Source organism: Peromyscus leucopus, chromosome 8b (assembly GCF_004664715.2).
Source record: "Peromyscus leucopus breed LL Stock chromosome 8b, UCI_PerLeu_2.1, whole genome shotgun sequence".
Classification (NCBI taxonomy): Eukaryota; Metazoa; Chordata; class Mammalia; order Rodentia; family Cricetidae; genus Peromyscus; species Peromyscus leucopus.
In genome coordinates, this window is record NC_051086.1 from 19,877,021 (window position 1) to 19,890,487 (window position 13,467).

General features: G+C 42.6%; 1 protein-coding gene across 2 annotated transcripts in view; it reads left to right on the forward strand.

Moving 5' to 3' along the window:
• Window positions 1-9,266, forward strand: part of Clint1 (clathrin interactor 1) — a 58,454-nt gene extending 49,188 nt beyond the window's left edge. Inside the window, exons 9-12 of one of the 2 annotated variants that reach the window (XM_028864249.2) lie at window positions 1,709-1,783; window positions 4,780-5,069; window positions 6,366-6,570; window positions 7,583-9,266. In XM_028864249.2, coding sequence (XP_028720082.1) covers window positions 1,709-1,783; window positions 4,780-5,069; window positions 6,366-6,570; window positions 7,583-7,929 — 917 coding nt within the window. In that variant the 3' untranslated portion in view covers window positions 7,930-9,266. The remainder of the gene's footprint in view (window positions 1-1,708; window positions 1,784-4,779; window positions 5,070-6,365; window positions 6,571-7,582) is intronic. The other variant, XM_028864250.2, reaches the window with a different exon arrangement.
• Window positions 9,267-13,467: the final 4,201 nt, after the last annotated feature.

A 13,467-nucleotide genomic window follows, 5' to 3' on the forward strand; every position in this document is an offset into this window, starting at 1 on the left:
ACACACTTGTATCAGAAACTGACTCTTCGCTTTATTGCGCTGGCCATCTTAGAAGGGGTGGGGGTTACACTTTAATTAACCCAGCTGAGTGTAGCAGATGGGCTAGAATGTCTTGCAGCGATAAAGCAATTCAGAAATGGCACCAGATGTTGGAAGCTGTCCCTGGTGGTGTTTGAGTGCTGCCCAGATGTTGCAGTCCCACCTGGCTAGCTTCTAGGCACTGCAGGCTACGCAGCTATGATGTAACCTGTGTTGTGTTCACACAACACTAAAAGCACTGTCATTGAGCTGCCGCTCTAGACTTCGAAGGTTCTGATTCTTAGGAGGTGAAATCTTAAGGACGAAAATAAAGCCAGCAGCTTAAAGTTTTAGGTCTTAAATCTCTTTCCTTTGTAGTGTACAAATTGCAAAGGAGATTGACTCAGTGACTGTGATTTTGCCATTTTAAAAACAGTTTAGCAGTAGTAACAAGGGCTGACCGGTTGGCTCAGATTACACGAATATGATGACCTGACTTTGTCCCTGCATCCTGACCTGTATCCTCTGTATGTGTGCCAGAGCATGTGTACATGAGACACACACACACACACACACACACACACACATGCAATAATAATGATGATGATGATGAATAAGTAGTAGAAAAAAGCTCATTTTTCCCCATATATTTTTAAAAAAAAATTTAATCTTTCGTGGAGTGAGCAAGAGGGAAAAGACGACTTCCCAGCGAACATTATCACACTGAGTTTTCTCCCATTGTCTGTCTAAATTGATTTCAAGTTTTTTCTCAAGATTTTGTTGTAAAACATAGAAATATAAGCCAGGCAGTAGTGGCACATGCCCTTAATCCCAGCACTCAAGAGGCAGAGGCAGGTGGATTTCTGTGAGTTCAAGGCCAACCTGGTCTACAGAGCTAGTTCCAGGACAGCTAGGCTACACAGAGAAACCCTAACTTGAAAAACAAACAAACAAAAAAACAAAAACTAACAACAACATTGAAATATGGGGGCAGGAGAAATGACTCAGTGGCTAAGAACATACACTGTTCTTACAGAGAATCCAAGTTCAGTTCCCAGCACCCACAGCAACTTCAGTCTCAAGGAGATCTGATGCCCTCATCTGCCCTTGGGCACCTGCATACGTGTGGAAGACACTCACATAGACACATACACATGAATAAAAGTAAACATTATTTTAACTTTGGAATGTATAGACTTCCCTCATGAGTGTGTCTAGTTCTTTGTTGCATGGTTTGCTCTGTACCACTTGTGAAAGAGGATATACAGTCAGTTGTTTTTCGGGTTTTAACTCTGACATGGAATTTTCACTTTTTGGTGGTGATTAAATGCATAAAAATACATCTGATAGTAAAGATTTTAAGTCCCATGTGAAGATCTACAGATTCAGAATGGCTGTTCTAGCTGTATAAAAGTTCATTGAGATACATGAACATTAGGTCTGGTTAATTTCAGTGTGGGGGGTAGGGAGAGAAATAAAGTTTTAACAAATGGGGGGAGAAATATCAAAGTCTGAGAGTCCAGGAACCATGCCTGGGAGAACCACAGGTGAGCAGGCCAGCTTGTATGATGGTCACGGGCCTCTCCCCTGGCATATTTTTGTGTATTGCTTGAAAAGGATTCCTGAAATTGCTTATAATTGTTCCACAGCTCAAGCAGTTTAAAACATTGTTCCTATTTTTGCCTTCTAGGAGGATCAACTGATTTATTCGGGGGATTTGCTGACTTTGGCTCAGCTGCTGCATCAGGCAATTTCCCTTCCCAAGGTATGAGATGATTTGATTGTCCACAACCAAAAGCTGTTAAAAACTATCAGAAAAGTTCACACACACAACTACTAGTCAGCATTTTTAATCCCGGTGGTATTTATAATTCATAATTCCCAATCAATTTGTCCACAAGATAAATTGAGTCAGTGTCTTAGGTATGCAAGATGAGTGAACTTAGTTGTATACTATTCAAGCTAAGCCAACAAAAACTACCCATATTCATAACACACTCTTGTTTAATTTTACAGGAATGAGTGTAAGTACACGGGGTCTCACTTAGAGCAAAAATACAGTCATTAGTGTTTCCCTTAGCTGACCTGTTTTTCGAGGAATGAAAAGCTAAGGATAAACACCCCCTATCATGGTTCCTTATATAGATATTATGTCTGTAGAGATATGTAGAGTGTAGACTGAGGTCCTTATGTCTTTTTCCTGCAGGTTGTGAAGGAATTGTGATATTTTTTTTTTTTTCATAGAATCTAGGTGGCCCACAGTGTGAGCAAGCACTTAAAAAATAGCTTTAAGAATCAAAAGCATGAGGGGCAGGGGAGAAATAATATGTAACTGAGTTAGTGTTACTCTTCAGTTCTTATAAACTCTATTGCTGCTATAATAAGCTGGATTAAATTTTATATTGAGTAATATCTATGTTAGTTCATAGAGTATTTAGGAAGGAAAATGCACAACTTTGAGTGTAGTTTGCATTATTTTGACAACCTCCTTCTATAAATTCCAAGTGTTTCCCCCAAAACTAGAGTTGTTATGTAATTAACTGCTTCCTTCTGGAAGTGTGGCAGCACCTTTCCAAGGCTGGTACCTTACTGTGGGCACATCCAAGTAGAAGAGAAACAAGGTAAACATGGCCTAGTTGTACAGGCTCCCTGGGTAATCTTTGACTTTTTTATGTATATGAAGTTGTCTAGTATGCAAATAACTTGAATATGTTAGTTCAGCCTTCTCATACATCTCTATCCATATATGTGTGATTAATACAGTCTGATCACCACCGCACGGGCTGAAGCCACAATAGTGATTAATCATTTCTGAACAGTGTCTGCACCACTTGAAATCTTGTCCTTGCATGATTAATCATCTCAGTGCTGAGTTTTCAGATGGGCAACATGCTTTGCCCATTTCCACTCATACTCTGCTTAATGGATCCTGCAAATAGAAAATGAGGGTAAAGTTTATGTTCATTCAGCACCTTTACTTAAATGGTTTTAAAACATCTAATAATCAAGAACTAATTGGAAAAATGGTTAATACAGTGTCTTGTAAAGATTAACAGCAGGTTATAGTAAAACCCTGAGTAAATAGTGGCCCCACTCTTACCTGAAACTCTCAGCAAGCTTGGGGATTCTCACCTGAGGATGCTGCATATTAATACAGTAATGGAGGAGTGCAATCTTCCAGACATCGTGGGACTGGTCTCCTGTACTCAGCTGTGAGACAGTGCTGCTGGAATGGTTACCTTTTAGGCTAGACATGTAGCCCCGAACTGTGGAGACCATGGAGACCATGGGGCTGTGCTCTGACAGTTCAGAGGATGGTCTCTAAATGGTGTTTCTTCACTTTCCGCTTCCTCAACTGCCCCAGACTCCTGTTCATGCACTTGTCCCTTCCTAAAGGACAGGTGTGTTTACTTGGAGTCATGTGTAGCCTAGTCAAAGGAATGTTTAAATATGACTTGCTTTTATAATCAGTGTGTTCCAGATAGTTAATGTTATGTTTGCAGCTTTTCCAGAAGCCAGATGCAAAGTTTCTGTGTGGTGCCCTCATTTGAATTGTCCAAGTTATTACAAAGGAATACTATCCAACCTCAGATGATGCTGCGTATGCTGTTACTCCATCTTTACAATATAGATTTAAGTCAGGTCTAGAGGAGCTAGCTGGTTAGCTCAGGTTTAAAGTTGCTTTTTACTAGTTTGTCTCTGGAATGTGTGAACTCTTCCTGATTACTTTCTAATGCTAGCTTGAGGTGTTAGCTTTCCATCTCTGTGAGAGGACACTTGAGAAGACTGCTTAGAAGAAGCTTATCTGCCTAACAGCTTCAGAGACTCCGGGGTCAGCTGCTCTTGCTGTGGGTCTGTGGTAGAAAGGCTGGTATCCTTAGAGTGGAGGCAGAGAGACTGCCAGGAAAGGGCCATGACAGAATATACCCTTCAAAGGCATACCCTTCCTCCAGCCAGGCCCCACCTCCGAATGGCCTACTCTGCATGAACTCATCACTGGACTGACCCATTGATAAACTTAGCACAGTTATCACCTCTTAGTGCCTCAAACTGCAGACCAAGCCTTCAATATGTGCCCCTTCAGACTGCATTAAATTCAGACTCACCTGACTTCCCCTTGCTAATTAGTGACATACACTGAGCAGTCAGCATGCTGGAGGTCAGTCTAGGTGGTAGCCCTTGTGTTGTCCTGGGAAACAAAAGCAGAGTCAGAACTCCTAACAGAAATTTACTAAATGCCCACACTTTGCTTTATTAGCTTTTTATCCTTCATGATTTCTGTTTCGTTCTTAATACATTTTACATCATGAACTTGAATTTTGGCAGTTAGGTGGATATTAATTGCAGCTGGATTTCTCTTTGAACCTTCTAAACGATGAGCAAAGATGTGGCTCTCTGACTGTGGAGTTGCCCTCACTCCCAGCAGGAAGCTAGCCAGCATAGAATTTCCTCCCTTTTTGAGTCCCCATGTTTAACTGTTGCAGACTTGGTTGGAGTCATTTCATGGTGCTTTTTGTGTATCATGAACAGACCTGCCAAGAGGTAGGTTTTACTTTGAGAGTGCTAACTCTTTTCTCTGCCACCTTGTTAAGACTCTTGGAATATTCATGGGAAGGATGATGTCCAGATGGGACAGGGCTCGCAGATGCTGACCTGTGCGGGCTCCTATCAACTTCAGTTAGTTGCAGTTCGTAGAGCTTGCATTCGCTCTGTGCGCTTCCGAGTGCTTCTCACCCTGCCTTCCTTCTGTCTTGGTAACAGCAACAAGTGGGAACGGAGACTTTGGTGACTGGAGTGCCTTCAACCAAGCCCCATCAGGCCCTGTTGCTTCCGGCAGTGAGCTCTTCGGCAGTGCCCCACAGCCTGTGGCGGTGGAACTCATCAGTGGCTCACAGCCAGCCCTAGGCCCCTCTCCTGCTGCCTCAAATTCTTCAGACTTGTTTGATCTTATGGGCTCATCCCAGGCAACCATGACGTCTTCCCAGAGTATGAATTTCTCTCTGATGAGCACTAACACTGTGGGGCTTGGTTTGCCCATGTCAAGATCGCAGGTAAGTGGTCTGCTTCCCTTGGGAATTGTTATTGCACCTGCTAAGATGTCTGCTAGGATGATGGGTTAGTGTAAGGCAACAAGAAACCCTCCTTCCCATAGTCCGCCATGGACCTAAACCCCAGCAGGTGATACCTGACTGCACAACAGAGGTCCGGGCTGGGCCTGTTTATGTGTGTTCTAAAGGGCAAGGCCTTCTTACCTACTTACAGTCCCTCAGATAACAAGCATGGTGCCTGGCACAAAGACATGCTAAAATCTGTTGGGTCACAAAAGTGTTTGGGGGGAACGGATACTTTGTTTGATCCATGGAAAATAGTAAATTCCAGTTCTGTCTTTAACAAAGTTTCTCTGTACATCATTGCTTGTGTAGAAAATCGTTGTCTCGATGATGAATGTTACCCCTGTTCTGGGCCTATTATCCACCTTCATTTTCATAAAGGAAAACTAGCGAGAGTTTTTTAATTCACATTTCAAGAGTTAAATACAAATTGCATAACAGTAGAATTTGAACAGACCGAGGTGGGGAAGTGTCTGGGTTGTACCTGGAACTTGCCAGCTTTGACTGAGTTACTGCTATGTTTCTGATGCTAATCACTTGTTTTAATGCATAGATCCTCATCCTTGGGGTATTGGGATGAAGGAGGGGAAGGAAGAAGCAGAAAGGTGACTGTGGAAGGCTGGCGGCTTGCTTTCAGCCTGCGTTGTCCTCTCTGACCCTTTGCCGTGCTAGTTTTCTTCTCCCGTTCCTGTCCTTGTTTCTGTCCCTTTTAAGATTCTCCTTAGTAGCCACCATGTACCTCTGCTTCTTTCTCCTGAATTTCTTCTGTCGGTCCCTGTGTGTATCGAGAGCCTCTGGTGGTGCTCACTCGAGGCAGGAGAGGTGCAGAGAGTTTGGGCTTTATACCCTGAGCAGACAGGCCTGCGTTCTCTTTTGCACGGCCACGTTTCCACCTGTCCACCTTCAGTTGTGCTAGCCTGCAGGTGGGTCTTTGCTGCCTGCCCAGGTGCTGCCCTTTGGAGTGTGCTCAGTAAATCTGTTTTCCTGGGGGTCGGGAGCTATGTTAACCTGAAGTTGGTGATTGCCCTGGGCATTTTTCAGAGTTAGTGGCTTCTAGAGAACTGGACATTGGGTTAGTGGAGAATACCCAAGTCTTCAGAGGGCTCCATTTAGGAAGTATCCCAGAGCATTGAAGTCATTAACATAAGGCATCCAGTTACTTGATATTATGTGATGAAGTTGTCTGATAACTGAGCAGCCAGTGCTTGGTTTCTAGAACATACTTTTCTTTTCCAGCCTCTGCAGAACGTTAGTGCAGTGCTGCAGAAGCCTAACCCTCTCTATAATCAGAATGCAGATATGGTCCAGAAGTCGGCCAGCAAAACCCTGCCCTCTACTTGGTCTGACCCCAGTGTCAACATCAGCCTAGACAACTTACTACCTGGTATGCAGCCTTCCAAGCCCCAGCAGCCATCACTTAATACAATGATTCAACAACAGAGTAAGTTACCTCAAATGCCCCGTCTGTGTTTCATATCTTTTGCATTAAAATAAAAATCGATGGTGTCCACTGGGGACAGGTGCGAGTGTATATGAAGATAACCGTATTCACCTAAGATATCTGCTTAGCCTCCTACCAGCACACTGACTCTGTATTGTGTTTCTTATATGATAAGATTTATGAGTTCTAAGGCCCTAATCTCTAAAATAAAAATACTTCTGAGTGCAGTGCATGCCATTAATCCCAGCAGTTAGGAGGCTTGGGAATTCAAGGACTGCCTGAACTACATGGCGAGACTGAGTTAAAAACCCGGCACTGAGATACAGCTCGATGTTACAACTCTTGGCTAGCATCCTTACAGCAGTGGACTCTCCATAGTGATCCAAAATAGAAAGTTGTTTTTTCCAAAAGTACCATACAGCTGTTTTTGCAAACAAAACCATCTGAACTCCCCAGCTCAGGGCCCCTGCTTCATGGATGTTATCTTCTCTCAGTGTGCTGAGTGATAACCTGGATGTCTGTACTGTTTTGTTTCTTACTGTTTTCATTTAACAACATTAATATGATGGTTTTTCCTATGTTGAGCATTTTCAGAGAAAAATGATTTTTAGATTTTCCCCTCATACCAGTGCACAGCTCATTTAAATTAAGTTCAACTTTTTTAAAAACTATACCTAGAAAAATTTGTCTACATTCTGTACATCTGCTTTCTCCTTCATATAATAGTTTGAGTCAATGAATATAAGCTTTTTTAAGACTTAGGGTAGATACTGGCTTTTGACAGTTGTTAGATAGGATTCGGCAGTGGGTTTTGTGGGGATGTTTGGGGTCATGTTTTTGTCTCTAGGAGACCAAGGCAACATCTGCTGAATATCTGTTGAATGTAACCAGGAAAAATTAATTGACTTCGCTTAGTGGGTTTTGAAGTATTGACAGTCTTATTTTTCTGCTCTATGAACCTTAAGAATTCACTCTTATTAAAGTCATTTATTTTTCTCCTTTCTTCTGGTAGATATGCAACAGCCCCTGAATATGATGACTCAAAGCTTTGGAGCTGTGAACCTCAGTTCTCCATCAAACATGCTTCCTGTCCGGCCACAAACTAACCCTCTGATGGGGGGACCCATGCCGATGAACATGCCCAGTGTGATGACAGGCACCATGGGAATGGCCCCTCTGGGAAATGCCCCAGTGATGAGCCAGAGCATGGTGGGCATGAACGTGAACATGGGGATGTCAGCCACAGGGATGGGCTTGACGGGCACAATGGGAATGGGTATGCCCAACATGGCTATGCCTTCTGGAACTGTGCAGCCCAAGCAAGATGCCTTTGCAAACTTTGCCAACTTTAGCAAATAAAAGATTATAAAGCAGCAAGTGGAAGAAGAATGTGTAGCTGCAAATAGGTGATGTTGGGATGGAAAAGGCTAAGCAGTTCCCTTTTCTTTTATCAGTTAATTAAATAGCCCACAGAAAGAACCAAAAAGTCTGATGTAGAAAGTGAAGTGTCTGGTGTTGGAGAAGCAACACAAGAGCACTTCAGGCGAGGCAGTCAGGATCGTTTTCCCCAGTGAAGGTGCGCCTCTGACGGGCGAGGCGAGCCCCTGTCACGGATAGTCTGCGGGAGGACCGGCCCAGGGCTGAGTCAGTGTGCTCCACTCTAACTTGATACTCTGCTTTCCCTGAGGAACTTGATTTTTCTGTCCCTCAATCGCCTTGTCATAACTGGGTCTGTTCCTTTAGTACCACTCTCGAGTCCATATACAAAATCATTAGAGTTGGATGATCAGTTTTTTATAAAAATATATATTTTTGTCCAAAAAAAAGGCATACATATGTGATTATGGCTAAATCAAAGGTAACCTGATGTATATACTTTTGCCAAGGTTCCAGCAGCACTGCTGACATACCATCTGAGTTTTCATGGAATTGAACCTCTTCCCACAGCTGGTAACAGCTGGAGAGTTCACCCACGTCTCCTTCTATAATCACCCTCTGCAGAACTGGGAAAACCCTTTTTTTTCAGGCCTGCTCTGTGGTTCCCTTTAAAAGATGGAGAAGGAAGACCTCTTGTGTGGTGTTTGTTTGGGTCATGGTTGGTTTCTCTGCGCAGTGATTGACTTGGCAAAGCTGCTTCCGTGCGTATCCTTGTAGCCATCATTCAAGTCAGAAACAGTCAAAAGAGAAAAATATTTATTTTTATCTTTTCTGGTGTCTTTTCAAAAAATTGAAAGGTAAAAATGCATTAAAATCTTAAGTTAAATATAAATGTTAGGACTCAGCAATGTTCACGTTTAGATTTTATACAGTATTTGTTTTGTTTGGGTTTTGAGTGTCTATAATATGGCGTTAGCAATATGGTTCCAATAGAAGTTCGATATATATTATTAAAGGAGACCTGTAGCAGTCAGAGATTTTATTGATTCAATGACAAATAAAGGAAATTAATTAAAATTTTTTTGTTTTCCTGCTGTGATTCTGCATTAAGCTCACATGAAAATCATGATGCTAGAGTTTGGAATGCAAAATTAAATGTTTCAACCTCAAGCTGGGAATATTTTTTAAAATAAATACTATAAGTATCAAATTATTACCTCCCCACTTTATGTTGGAATTTTTTTATTCAATTGATACAACTTTGTTTCCATTGTATTCATGATGTTCTGTTATATATAACATTAAAACATTCATTAAAATCAACGTGGAACTGCCTCTTCTCTCCACTAGACGCGAGGCCATTTGGGGAAAAATAATTATAATTTGGGCAAAGTAATTTTTATAAATAATTTAAAATTATTTAATGACTTCTCTATTCTTTCCTATCAGGCTCTACTGTCAGGAATTAAACATGAAGCAGCAGAGACACCCTGCCCTGCTCCACTCTTGCTAATGTCCCATCTACAACATTTCTAATTAGGCAGAAATCCATGTACTTCAGCTAAGTGGGAAGGAAAAGTGATTCATTTGCTGAATAAGAGATGAGAGAGGGGGTAATTAGCTGACTGCGGTTTTTAATCTTTCAACAATTCTGTGTGTTTAAATTAGTTTCAAAGAATGGGAGCTTTCAAATGTTGTTACTTCAGAGCGATCCAGCCAACCTCTGCTGAAGACAGGGGTAGGCTGTCTTCATTTACGCTTGAACCCTGTAATCTTAGTTTATTTTTAATTGAGAAGTATGTCTTCACTTTCTCAAATATATATGGTTCTTAAAGGAAGTAAATATTTTATACCTGAGTGTGTTTTTGCTGCTGTGGGTTTTGGTTTTGGTTTTTCTGATAGCATTTACTTCAACACATTTTTACAGCCCCTGCTTTTCTTTATTTCTCTGAGGACATGAAGGGCCCTTTTCCCTTTCTCATTGGGCCTCAACACTTAGTTTGCCATCTCCAAAGTAGTTTTTGTTTCAAAACCCACCACAGAGAAAGGCTAAGTGCTCCCTCAGTGAAGGTCTGTCCAGTTCATTTTTTCCTTTTGAGATAGTCTCCCTGCATCGGCCCGCCCACCCGCCTCAAACATCTGAGCCTCCTGAATATGGGGTTACAGGTATATGTCACCACACCTGCTAGGGGCCTGTTTACCGTAAGGATTTGGATCTCTTTAGTCCATAAGTTATGTAATGAGGAAAGGTACCTAGCAGTGGATTAACAGACACTCCAGGGTCCATTATAGTTTTCTATAGCTTTCTCTAGATCTGTTTTCCCTTCTCTCATAGCTTTAAGAACCATAAAAGAGGAGCCCGTGAGTTGACTCAGTGGATAAAGGCACTTGCTCTCACACCTGATGACCGAGTTCAGGCCTTAGGGCCCACATGGTGGAAGGAGAGAACTGAGTCCCACAAGTTGTCCTCTGACCTTCACACAGACACACACACACACACCTATATCCATTCACATGTATGCAAAATAAATGTATGTAACAAACACGTAAGAGCCCAGTGAGATGGCCAGTAAAGCACTTGTCCTTCTAGCCTGTCGATGAGTTCCACCCCTAGAACTCATTAAAGGTAGGCAGTGAGAACTGACTCCACACTTGGGCTGTGGCCTGGGTGCCCACACACATTACTCATATAATCATGGGTGGGAAATACAGTTTTTTGAAAGTCATGAAATGGATGGAGTGCTCTTTGCTGTACATCATTCAGCTTCCCTTTGTTTACAACTTCTGAATTAGGGGCTGGAGAGATGATGCCTCAGCAGCTCCAACTGCTTCTGCAGGGGGCTTGAATTGGCTTCTCAACACTTGGCCAGCTCACAGCCACTGTAACTCCAGTTCCAAGGCATTGGACGCCCTCTTCTGGCCTCCACGGGTACCTGCGTGCATGTGTACATACACAGGCAGGAGCATACCCCAAAATACAATCAAACATCTAAATTTCCTTGGTGCTCTGTTAGTTTGGGGGTAGTCACAGGAACTGGGCCCTGCAGTTAACTTACATTTAAAAGTAGGGGTCAGTGCTTTACTTCCATGTCAGACACTCATGAAATGGTAAATTTCTTTGACGGCTTTCCATGCTTTCTGGTCTTCCTACTGTCTACAATGATCAGTCATCATGATACAGTTTTATAGCTAAGATAATAGGAAGTAAGACAAAATTTGTGTTGGATATGGAGACATGTCAAAGGAATAAACTGACTCTCAGAAATAAACTGGCTTCTTGTTTCAGCTCTCCTGGGTGGCTGTGTGGAGATACAGGAAGACCCATTTGCTTGGAGCTGGCTCTGATGGTGCAAGCCTGTAATCCCAGCTAGTCTGGAGACAGGCAAGAGAGTCCAGGTTCAAAGCCAGACTGGCAACTTGGACTATCTCCAAAAGTTAACAAGGCAGGTGGAGGGTGTGAAGCTCTGGTTTCAATCTCCAGTGCCACAAATAATAGTAAGCTAGCTTTTCTGTGCTCTGACTCATTTTTCTAAAACAAAGTCCCTGGACTTGGTTCTTAGTGATATAAAACAAGTCCACTCCACAGGGGCTGGGGGGACCCGCCTGCTCCGGGCGGGCCTCTGCCTCCTGCCTTACTTATGCAGATGACTTAGACACCAACTCTAGTTTAGCCTGTTGCTCTTTGCTGCCTTTACCACCTCCTGTGATATCACTGGACACAGCAAAACTCCAAAATTCCTAAAAGCAACGTCCTTCAGAAAGCCCAAGTATCTGTCTTAGGTTGTCTGAGAATTGTGCTGCCATCATGAACTTCACACCATTTTTTAAATTTTTTAACTGTCAAAGGAATTGTCACTGAGGCACGTATTTCCCATGAACCTGCAGGTGTCTGGGAAAGGGCTGCTCAGTGTGCTTTTGGTCTGAGATCTGCACAATATTTCCTGCTTGTTTACCGACTTTTGAGGCAGACCTGCATGTACCCCAGGCTGGTCTCCAACTCACTATGTAGCCCAGGATAGCCTTGAGCATGTGCTCATCCTGTCTCAACCTCCTCCAAGTTAGTGTCACAGGTGTGTTCCACCACACCAGCCCTGGCTTTCATTAGCTGTAGAGATCGCAGATCTGTTATTTGATTGAATTCTTAGAATTTTGCTTACCAAGATTTGCCCTTCTGATATCCAGATAAGTGATTACATATAAAAATCAAAGGGAGAAAATAAAACCCATGAAAGAGGAGTTTTTATTACCTCTAACTCACTGTGGCCATGATTCCTGTCTTTCTTTAAGGCCATAGGTGAGGGTTGGCCTCCGGACAATTCTGGCACTTAGCTTCCCAGAAATGTGGGAGCAATCTGAAGTCCTGATGGGCAAAAATGGGCTTAGTTTCTTGAAATAACTCAGGCAATATGAGACCTTACTTTTTCTTTTCTTTTTTTTCTTTTTCTTTTTTTAGCTTACATCTTGAAACTATAGTCTTTAAATACTCCAGGCACATGTGCTTCTTAGTTTATAATGAGATAGGGTGGTGTATGAAGCCATGTGGTTCCAAGGTCCCTTTACAATAAACCATAAACAGGGAGACCTCAAAACCCTTTCCACCTGCGGCTGCTGCAGTCACTCACCAGTAGTACTAAAAGGTGTGCCCTGGGCCCAGCCACTGCCCACTCAGGTCCCTTCATTCTCGAGGCTGGTAGAATACTGTCTCCTTACCATAAAGAATAGGCAAGACAGAAGAAGAAAAAAAGTGAGTCTCCCAAGCAAAGGCAGTTGTGATACACCCAATTGCCCATGGGTTTGCCAAGGAAAGATAATGCCACCTGGAAATCCTCATCTCATAGCTTCATTTGGAAACTAATTTGTAGTGTAGATACAGAATTCATTTTTGGTAACTGGAACATTAAAAATGTGATGTTCTGAGTTCGAGGCTAGCCTGGGCTACCAAGTGAGTTCCAGGAAAAGGCACAAAGCTACACAGAGAAACCCTGTCTCGAAAAACCAAAAAAAAAAAAAAAAAAAAAAAAAAATGTGATGTTCTAGATCTTAGCCTGTAGATTTTATTAAACATTATTTTTCTTGAGACAAGATCTCACTTAAGTTGCCCAATCTTACTGAACTCACTGTGCAGCTGAGGCAGGCCTCGGATCTGCAATGCTATCTCAAACCTGAAAGAGCAGGGATTCAGGCCTGGCTTACTTATTTTTGAGATTGAATGTCTTGCTGTATTGCCCAGGCTGGCCTGAAACGCATGATCCTTTTGTTTAAACCTCCCCAGAGCTGGGACTACAGGTGCATGCTGCCTGTTTTTTGTTGTTATTTTTTTTTTTTAATTCTTTTTTGGAGGGGGGTGGTGCAGGTGTAGACCAGGCTAGCCCTGCCTCTTCCTCCCAGATGCTGGGATTAAAGGTGTATACCACCACACTCATCCTCTCTCTCTCTCTCTCTCTCTCTCTCTCTCTCTCTCTCTCTCTCTCTCTCTTCCCCCGTTTTTCGGTTTTTTGAGACAGGGTTTCTCTGTGTAGC